A 10,798-nucleotide genomic window follows, 5' to 3' on the forward strand; every position below is an offset into this window, starting at 1 on the left:
GTCCTTTTCTTCCCAGGGTCAACTTCAAACCTCCCCCGCCAAGCAGTGCAGGAGAACGGGGGCTGTGGTCAGTTCATATGGCCTCATCTCTGCTGCTCTTCCATGGAAACATGCTGCTCCTGCTCCACGTGGGATCCTCCCATGGGATGCTGTCCTTCCCACTCTGATCCTGTGTGGGCTTCCTATAGGCTGCAGCTCTACAAGCACTGCTCCAACACAGCTCTGCATCACAGGCCCATCCTGCAGGCACTGCTGGGGCACAGGGCCCCACAGGCAGCAGCTCCCTCAGCCCTGCTGCTCCACTGCAGGCTGCTCTCTATGGGCTGCAGCTCTGGCCCAGGCCCTGCACCAGTGTGGGGTTTGTAGTTACCCAGAGAATTTTAACATTTTAAAGACAAAAAGTATAATGATTTAATTAGACTGACCACTCAATGCTTTTATAAAGTTTATTTCTTTGCTGTACAGAGGCAGAAATGTAAACCATCTCAATAATCCTCATCAATAACTATCCAGACATGGTACAGATATACAAAAAGCCATTATTTAACTTCAGTGTTGATACCATATTTAATGCAGAACTGGATGCAAGTAATGCAAACAGCATCTACACAGTGGAAGGCATAATTGTATTAATATTTACATCTTGTTCCTCATAACGAAGGCTTCTGATACATCAGTTCTTTCTTCATCTGTATTTAATAATCCTTTTCCATAGTAGTGCAGCCTCAGAACTGAAAAGTGCATTTTCTTTATTATATACATTTTCAGAAGGTTTACAGATTGTTCCCAAAACAGTTCTCAAACCTTCATTTTTCAAATTCATTTACTGAATGCGTTTTCCATCAATTAAAATCATTTCATGAACTAAAACCACCGTTTTCCCATACGCAATTATAAAATCAAAGCTCCTAATCTCAAATCTAGGAGCCACTGTCTTTTGACTTGGGAAGATTTACACATTCCCGTGAAACCACTCAATCCACTGCTGTTTTAAATTTAAAATACTCTGGAGCATTTCAGGTTGGCAAGTTTGCAGTTCCAAACAGCTTTGGAAGATCTCTACAGCACAGATATTTACATTTCGTATTAGATTGAGTTGTAGTTCCTCTCACTCTGAAAGTGAAGTGAAAGAAGAATCCAGTTACTGTCATTGTAGGAAACTATAGTCATTTCACAAGCAAAACAGTTAAAAAACAAAACAAGATTAAATAGTCAGCTCTTCCTCTCATCTATAAAGTAAAATTGCTAAAAATAAAGTACCTTTCATCTTCTAAGCTACTGCAATTCTTGCCACGTTTATTTTTAAACCACAACAACCACAACATCCTGCAGCACCGGAGATCTTGACAGACTGAATCCCAGCCAATCTTGTTTTAAGAGATTAAAATACTATGTTTCATCTCCTGTCCACTCTCCCGTAGATAGGGCAGTAACGAGAACCAGCAGCATAGCGTCTTGTTTGAAACACATCTTAACTCCCATGGCAACTTGTTTTTCAGCCGAGCCGCTGGACTGCAGATTGAGAACTCACACACACTGCTCCAACGGTCAGCTCTGACAGAAAGCCAGTAATGAGCAGAGGAAGGAAAAGAGAGGGTCAGAGAACAAGAGCAGCTTGCTATGTCTGCATGTGCGCAGCCCTCTGCACTCCTGTTGCCATGAAGGAATGCAACAGCATAAACACAACTTCCAGATACTTCCTATACTCCCGCACATCTTAGCACACTTGAACTATCTCCTGGGGTGAAAACTTATACTGTTATGTTGAAGTTGAAAACTGTAAGACAGTCTTTTAAAATTAGAAAAAAAAAAAAAATTACACAAGGATAGAAATGTAAATGGGAGATGCTACCTTCACCAGGAGGAACTGATGGCTCAGTTTCAGAAGCGACAGCTTCCTTATCTTCAGAAGTTTTGTCTCCTGGCTTATCTTGTTCCACGTCACACAGATACACATCAATGGGTCCTTTTGTGCTCTTTACGTGTACTTTGATGCAATCCTGTAAAATAGTGACTTGCATATTAAACAAAAGACAAACCTTACATGTCAGTTATTTTTTCTACACTATTTTAATCCCAACAGAACAAATACAAGAGTGACATAACTATTTAAAGTTGTGTTACTAGTCCTGTGTAAGTTACGACTTGATTTTCAGCCTAATTATTAAGTAACACCAAGCTAACAAGATTTCACTTGTAATGGGCAACATTCCTAGTGAATCTGTTTAGTCTTTTTACTGATAAACAGCCAAGATTTATCATATGCTTAGTAAGAACAAAAGTAAGACCTTGACAGTCAATGCCATGGATCAGAAAACAAATCAGAGCACATCAGGGTTTTATAATAATACAGCAAAAACAAACTCTAGTAATATTTTCCTTTAGCAGACATCACACTGCAAGGCACAGACTAAGTCAAATTCAGTGGGAAATTGCTAGAACAACATTCTCTCTAAAGAACTGCCTTTCAAATCCTGCCTGCCTCTGGAATCTTATCCTTCTCACCAGCATGGGATGAGACACAGCTTCTTTTGCCTGTGAAATCAGCAGATATATGCATAGTGGATATAAGTCTTCTGTTTTTATTGATCTGTATCTTCTTTTCCTAGGATGACCTGAACGGGAATAAGTATGCTGTACCATGAAGAAAGGACAGGCCACGTCCCCTGCCTCCATGAAGAATACACCTGGACTACCAGAACTACTTCTTTTGGTGATCATGTTGTATGTTTCATACTTCAGTACTAGAGTAACAATAGTTGCCTGCTCATTAAGCAGTAAGACAGCATTTACTTGTTGTTGAGAGTTATCAAATCATACTTATTTTGTTTGTTTAAATTCGCAGCTCTTATAGATTTTGCTCAATAAGTGTTGGTTTCATTATCCTAACAATGACCAAACACAGTGATACTGGAAATGAGAAACATGTATTACAGCTGCTCCATTATTTCCAGCAAAACTAACATAGTAAGTAAAGTTCACACATTTATTGTTTAATAATTTAAGCAAAACAAAAAGCCTAAAAATAATTTTCTTAAGACTATTATACCTACAGCACTACTTAGTGAAACACAGAAACAATGAAGTACCAATATTTGCTACACATGACAAAGAAACTCAAAGTCAGTTAATGATTGCTACTGCAAAAGAAATAAAAATAAAATTTAAGAACTTTTCTTCCATTAAGAGAGAAAGCTGTAAAACTTACTTCTTTAGGAATCGGTATTTCCAGTCTGGTTTCTTCTGGAGCTTTGATTGCAATCACAATCTGTTTTTGAAATGCCTGAATGCTACGGATATCTTGGTACGTCACATAAGCTAGTGTATACATTGGTCAAGGATTCTGTACAGTTAGTTGCTAATGGGCAGAAGCAAAGAGTATAATGTTAAGATACGCTGACCAGAACATCCATTTAAGAAAAGTGGTCAATAGTTCAGCTGATATTACTTAATATTAGCTTTGTAAAATTAATTATTAGCTGACAGGTAGAATTCTTTTTTTCTTTTTTTGTCTTCCATCTTTCATGGAAATCAAGGCATTCAATATTATGAACTCTGTATTTGATGAAACAGTTTTCATAAATACTATCGTAAGTCTACGCAGCAGAGGGAAAAGTCTTGAAGAATTCACTTTTTTCATTTGGTATTAACAATATACAGAAATAATTTCCTGGAAAACTGGAGAATTACTTTCTTAACCAGAATGGATAAACCATAATGAAAAGTTTATCATCTGATATCACGCAGGAAATGGCCACATTTCTCTTTGTTTGAGCATACACCTTTTAACATTTTACCAGGCACCAGAACTCAGCCTTATTTTATTGTACCCAAACTCAAAATACAATGTATATGTCCTAGTAAAGTTACTAAAGAGGTCCCACCCTTAATACAAAACCACACCTGAAAGATTAGGACATGATCAACGTACCATTTTATCTTCATGGCAAAAGGCCACTGTCACTCTGTTTTGGGTCCTCTTTCTCATCTCAGTAAGCAACTCAATCTCACTGGTAGGTCAAGATCTGCCCCTGAGACAACTTTACTCTACAGTGGAAAGAACAAGGTGATGGTCAGGATTCTAAGACCACTGCCCCACTTACATATTCCTGTTCCTTGTTACTATTGCCAATAATTGCTTATCTCAGTAATACTCTATTCCTTACCCTCACTGGCACCAGAATACTCTGCTTTCCTTTCCATGGCAAACTGCCAGAGGAATGAAGAGCAAACAGTCCAACTGCAGTTCTTCCCACTCTTTTTCTCTCAGTATTCTCCAGTGGAAACATCACACAGATAGCACTCTCCCAGGGATCAGTCACACTGCACACAATCCTATAGAGCATGTGCCTATTATATACTAATACAGAATAACTGATGATCTCATTACCCAATATTACTGCATACCTGTGGTATTGTGGTATGAGTCTAAATCTTCTGCAAGAATACCTGAGTACTAGCAAATAAAACCATGTGCTAAAGTAATGCTAGACTTAAAAGGATATTTTGCATTTTCTTTGTCATCTGTTAGATCAAACAACTGATGAGCACAATCCTTGATTAATTCATCCAGAGCTTCTTCCATGGCTGACAAGTCAGAAAGTTCATCTTTAAGGTTTTGCCGCTGTGTTGCCATTTCAACAACTTGGTCAAGATTAGAACCTCTAAAAGAATATGAAAGTTGTCTAATATGCTGATGGAAAGAAGAGCCTGGTTATTGAATACAGAAAGTGTACTGATAGAAAACAACCAGGAATTTTGGTATCCTTTACTCAGCTGAAACATGACACAATGCACTTTTTCACTTGGCACTTGTTAATATAGTATGTCATGCAGACAGCCTGAGGATAAAGAAAAACTTAAGTTCTTCTTATCTGTTAAAATAATTCAGTGTGCTATAAAATACTTTCAAAGCTATGCTATTCAACATCGTTGCATTTTATTGTTTCAGAAATTACAAGTTTTCAAGCCAACTTACACCCACTGGATGTGATTCTTTGATCTTTTCTGAATTAAGTCGATCCCATCCAACACGCTGGTGATGTCGTACACTCTTCGTTTTTGTACTCCAAGAGCTGTTGCTACATCGTTTAAATCAAGGACACCATCTGGAGCTCTTTTGACAAGATCCATGAATTTTCGAGTCAAATAAACCAAGGATGCATCAAATCGAGGCCTTTTGACCTTCAGAGTTTCTGTAATGTTTTTGATATAATATTTAGGGTACGTTACTACAGCAATATGAAACGTCTCTTAGAAAACAAGTGATCAAGTAGTAATTGACGCAAGAGTTTGAAAGAATGCAGTTATTCACATCATAAAGTCCATTAACAAGATGCACTGGTTTTATCTAAATAGAAAATGCACATTTTTGTGCTTTCAACATTTATAACTAGCATGTGTAATAACAGTCATGTCACCCATGATTTGTAGGACACGAGCTCTGACTATTAAATCAATACCAACAAAAACTTAGGTTAATTACAGGTAGTGTCAGGGCACAGAGAACTGCAGCTTTATCACTTAGTCCCAGACACTGCTAAATAAGTTCTTTGCACCTTCTTGGCTCACAGCAACTAGTAGGTCTCCCAAATAATTCTCAGGCATGGTTCAAGAGTTAGCTTGCCTCTGGGGACTATTTCAGTCCACTTGGTTCCAGAGTCTAAGAATGTTGTGTACGGACACACTTAACTTGTACTGTACTCTTTAGCCTCAGGGACTAAAAATTGGTGAAGTCACTGTTTAGTTTACTTTACGACAAAGATCTACAAATCAAGAGACACCAGTGCACAGTCTCAGAGCAGAGAAGGACTCATCAACAGCTTGGTTAATGTTAGATTGTTATTTACATATGCCTGACCACTCCTTCATTTTAAAGCACAAAAGTAGTTATGGTACATATGCTCTCATCTAAAATCTCTAATGCTTGTCAATAAAAGGCTGTAAAATACCACTGCTACTTGTGCCTTGTACTGCAAAGCATTTCATATCTTATCAAACTTTACTACTAAATATGATCTAATGCTTCCAGAGAACATGCATGCATGTGTAAGGAAGCTTCCCTAGAAACACTCTGCTTCGATTTTTTCCCAGGACGAATGAGACGTGCTCTTTTATTTGCAATGTATTGCTCTCATTCTGTGGCTACAAGACTGTGCCCTTTTTAACAGAAGTGACAGGTTCAACGGCTCTTTACTTCATTTTGAATGGTGTTACTGTAAGATTTCTAACAATATTCTATCCGTGAGAAACAAAATCAGAACAACAAAAAACTAAATTTGCTCAATCCTGTGTTTACATTTGTCAGTACTGACTGAAAAATAATGCTAGTTATTAGTACCAATTGAAAAATAATGCCAGGCAACGTGATGCCCTAGGTTACTTCTCTGTAAGCTCATTTTCTTGATAGCTGTAGGGACATACACTTGGCAGATGGAAAGAGAAGAGTGAAAACCATGACAAATGCATTGCCATATTTGCTAGTTAATTAAGTATGCAGCATTCTTCCTGTTCTGTCTATATGAGGTCTGTAACAATTTCTCATTTGTTTACAGCATGTGTCAGCACTGTTAAAAAAAAAAAAACAACCATTAAATACTTCAAGGATAACACATGGAATGCAGCCACTTACTTTTTACAACTGGTACGTCATCATCCAAATTCAAGTCGAGCATTGGTGTCTGAGGAAAAAAATCAAGTATAATTAATGCAAGATGCCTGCTGTTTCAAGGAAGCACAGGAAGCTTTTAACAGAGAAACCCATGAACCCAACTCTAGATGCTACAGTAACAGAAGTGCTGACAGCTTAACAGAGCGTACTGTGAAGGAACCACATTCGATAGAAGAGGCACACACACGTTAATACCCGTCAGATTTTTCAGCTCTTAAGTTGAGTATATCTCCTGCTGTTTTGGAAATCAGGAAACATCAATAAACTCCATAAATCTCAGGCAGTGGTCACAGCACAAACCAGTATCTCTATAAAGTCTATAAATACCAGTTTTGGCCATTCCATGTAACAGCTCACATACAGTTGATATAGTGGTAATGTACAGCATCGCAATTATTCTGCAGCAGACTTCCAAACTAGTAGCAGTCTGCTCAAGTCACAAAACTCACATGATAAGTGTAGCTATGTATGTTATTCTACTCTCCCACTGCAACGTAACAAAAGCATTATTTCAAATTCTGACATTCTAACTGGAAGAGATCTCAAAGTTTCTGGACCAACCTCTCATTCAAAACAGAAACAGCTGTTACATCAGATCACCTTCCAATTGGGTCTGGAAAGCTTCCAAGGGTCATGGCTGTATCTCTCTAAGCATCCCATACCACTTGCCTACCTTTATGATGAAAACATTTACCTTTCTGCCAATTTGCAACTTCTCCCGATGTTTCAATTTATGGCTATTTCCTTTTAGCCTGTCATCATACATTGGCAGCTTCTTGACAACTTCCTTGCAAATAGTCATGGGTTGCTGTGGCTTAAAATGTTCCTTCAGTTATGTGCCCTAACACATGTACCACTTTTGACAGACGTCTGATGGCTGCACTCAAGTTTATCACCATCCTTCCTGTGCTGGTCAGTCCCAAATAAGACACAGCACTCCAGGAGCAATGTAATACTTGACAAGTAAAGGAGAACTACTTCCTTTGGCCAAGCCAACAAATCCCATATGCCTCAATGCCAGAACATACAATTAGCTCATATTTAGCTCACTGTCCATACAGACTTTCAGGTTAGAACAGGACTCTTCAGCACGATGAATCATAGAATCTCAAGGTTGGAAAAGACCTATAAGATCATCTAGTCCAACCGTCTTCTCACTACCACTGCTACCACAAGCACTAAACCATATCTTGCAGCTCCTCATCCAGATGCCTCTTGAACACTGCCAGGGATGGTGACTCCAAGACTTCTCTGGGCAGCCATTCCAGTGCCTGACCACTCTCTGAGAGAAAAAGCTTTTCCTCATGTCTAACCTAAACCTCCTCTGATACAACTTGCGGCCATTTCCTCGGGTCCTGTTTGTTGCCAGGGAGAAAAGGCCAAACCCCTCTTCACCTCAACCTCCCTTCAGGAAGTTGCAGAGTGCAATGAGGTCTCCTCTGAGTCTCCTCTTCTCCAGACTAAACAATCCCAGCTCCCTCAGCCGTTCCTCATAAGATTTGTGCTCCAGTCCCCTCACCAGTTTTGTTGCCCTTCTCTGGACAGGTGCCAGGGCCTCAATGTCTTTCTTGCAGTGAGGGGCCCAAAACTGAACACAGTACTCGAGGTGCAGCCTCACCAGTGCTGAGTAGAAGGGGATGATCACCTCCCTGCTCCTGCTGGCCACACTATTTCTAATGTAGGCCAGGATGCCGTTGGCTCTCTTGGCCACCCGGGCACACTGTTGGCTAATGTTCAACCAACACCCCTAGGTCTCTTTCTTCTTCACAGTCATCCAGCCGCTCAGCCCCAAGCCTATAATGCTGCATGAGGTTGTTGCGGCCAAAGTGCAGGACCCGACACTTGGCCTTGTTGAACCTCATCCCATTCACCTCAGCCCAGCAATCCAGCTTATCTAGATCCCTCTGTAGGGCCTCCCTACCCTCAGGCAGATCTACACCACCTCCCAACTTGGTGTCATCTGCAAACTTACTGAGGGTGCAAATGGATGATTCCATAGCATCTCACTTCCTAGCCTTGACCATGTTAAGTTACAGTTCCAGGTGTAGAATTCACAACTTTTCAACTTCCTTGTTCAAGTTGATCAACTCCTTGATGATCCATCCCTTCAGCCTATGCCCAGAGGTCCCGAACATCTTCCCCTCCCCATTTGCTGACAACTGTAAGCACCACAAGTGTACATCCCATGTCCTCCTCTACATCACTGATAAACACATTTAACATTATCGGTCCCAGAGTAGACCCCTGAAGAATCCCCCATGAAACCTACTTTCACGTTAAGTATAAACCTTTGTGCACTCCTCTTTGAGCTTAATGATCCAGTCAGTTTTGCATTCACCTGCTATTTGTAGTATATCCATTTAAGGATGAAGATGCTGCTGGAGACCATTTCAAAAGTTCTGCTAACGTTAACGTAGATGACATCTGCAGTTTGGATTTACTGAAGTCACTGAAGGTACTCAGTTTGCAAGGACAGTCACACTGGCTATTTCCAACCACCTTCTTTCCGTTCTACAGCCTCTCATAGATCAGAGTACAACCTAACAATGACATCAGCCAGGTTTCTCAGACCCTTTATTAGTGATGTTACTACCCTCCATTATGTCCTACAGACTCAGGCCGAGACTTCTCTCTTTCCTTTCTGGCTATTCCTTTCCAGCTCAAACCCTACGTATTAAGCATAAAGCCTAAGGGATATCACATCCGAAGAGCTAAATAAGAGGGGCTGAGCACTTCAGCCTTATCCGTGTCTGCTTTCACTAAACTACTTCTTCCCTTTAGCAGCAAATTCACGTTTTCCTCCAATCACCCTTCCTTGACTGTTAAAACAGTAGTAAAAAGATCCAGTCATCCTTGATTATATCCTTATAGGCCTCCACCCTTCATCTTTCAAGCTGCCTCTCCCAATATCTCAGCAACGTGTTGCTTGAATAATCTGAGTCCTGAAGTCTGCTCTCCTGAAGTCCTGGCCTTGTGCTCTGCTACTTGCCTTTCTTGCTAAACTCAGGATCACAAACTCTGCTTCTGAGTACCACACCCCTGACTTCTCTGTTCATGAGATACAGGTTCAGGAGAGCATTATTCTTGGCTGACTCATCTAAACACCCAGATAAGCTGCTGGTCTCTAATAATAATAGCTCTAATAAGAAATTTCAAACCAGTGAAAAAAACTGGTATCAACTTCTTTATAGCTTTAAAGCAATACTAACAAGCAACATCCAGCTCAACTGCCAAAGTGAATAAAAGTTTGAGAGAATTTAAAGGTTTGCTTACATTCGGGTCTGGAGCACAAGTCTTACAGGGAGCAGTTGAGGGAACTAGGATTGTTCAGTCTGGAGAAGAGGAAGCTCCAGGGAGGCCTTACTGCTCTCTACAACTGCCTGAAAGGAGGTCACAGTGAAGCAGAAGTTGGCCCAGGGCCCCATCCAATCTGGCCTTGAACACCTCCAGGGATGGGGTATCCACAGCCTCTCTGGGCAGCCTGTTCCAGCACCTCACCACTCTCTCTGTAAAGAACTTCCCCCGACAACCAACCTAAATCTTCCCTCCCTCAACTTAAATCCATTTCCCCTTCTCCTGCAGTTATCTACCCTTTCAAAGAGTTGATTTCCCTCCTGTTTATACCCTTTAGGTACTGAAATGCTGCAATGAGGTCACCCCGCAGCCTTCTTTTCTCCAGGCTGAACAAGCCCAGCTCCCTCAGCCTGTTTTTGTAGGGTGGTGCACCAGTCCTCTGATCATCTTTGTGGCTCTCGACTGGACAATCGTATTACATTACATTGTATCATCTCACATTCCACTACTATAATGAGTAAACGGAAGCTTTTTTTCCCTTTAGCTTGTTAACCTTGTTTTCCTCTGAACTTCTGAGACCTGAGAGGAACAAAACGCTCAGCTGCAGCTTGGCTGCTTTTCTCTAGTGCGCTCACAGCCCATTCAACTCAATCATAGCGCCCTACCACTAGGACAGCCCCGAGCGCAGCGCTCAGCGCGGCTCCCAGCATCCCGCAGCGCCGTCCCGCCCTACGCACCCCTCCTCCCTCTGGCCCCTCAGCGGCAGGAGCCGAGCGCCAACCCAGCCCAGCTCCGCCTCTCTCCGTTCCCAGGCGGCCCCTCCCGCTCCCGCCC

The 10,798-nt window shown here is 41.1% G+C and overlaps 1 protein-coding gene across 1 annotated transcript; it reads right to left on the reverse strand.

Annotated features, from left to right (window-relative positions):
• Positions 1-432: 432 nt before the first annotated feature.
• On the reverse strand, positions 433-6,680 carry E2F6 (E2F transcription factor 6). Its single transcript, XM_010707908.3, has 6 exons — positions 6,632-6,680; positions 4,979-5,195; positions 4,506-4,664; positions 3,209-3,323; positions 1,853-2,000; positions 433-1,113 (listed from the first exon to the last, which is right to left on the reverse strand). The coding sequence occupies exons 1-6, from the start codon at positions 6,672-6,674 to the stop codon at positions 1,109-1,111; spliced, it is 687 nt and encodes a 228-aa protein (XP_010706210.1). The 5' UTR covers positions 6,675-6,680; the 3' UTR covers positions 433-1,108.
• Between the last annotated feature and the right edge of the window lie 4,118 nt (positions 6,681-10,798).

This window comes from Meleagris gallopavo, chromosome 2, assembly GCF_000146605.3.
Source record: "Meleagris gallopavo isolate NT-WF06-2002-E0010 breed Aviagen turkey brand Nicholas breeding stock chromosome 2, Turkey_5.1, whole genome shotgun sequence".
NCBI classification, from domain to species: Eukaryota; Metazoa; Chordata; class Aves; order Galliformes; family Phasianidae; genus Meleagris; species Meleagris gallopavo.

Coding starts and splice junctions, on each gene's coding strand:
- E2F6 (XM_010707908.3), bottom strand. CDS start 6,674: ATGCTCGACTTGAATTTGGATGATGACGTACCAGTTGTAAAAA. Junction 4,665..4,978: donor AAGAATCACATCCAGTGGGT/GTAAGTTGGCTT, acceptor ATATTCTTTTAG/AGGTTCTAATCTTGACCAAG. Junction 2,001..3,208: donor AAATACCGATTCCTAAAGAA/GTAAGTTTTACA, acceptor ACTATTTTACAG/GATTGCATCAAAGTACACGT.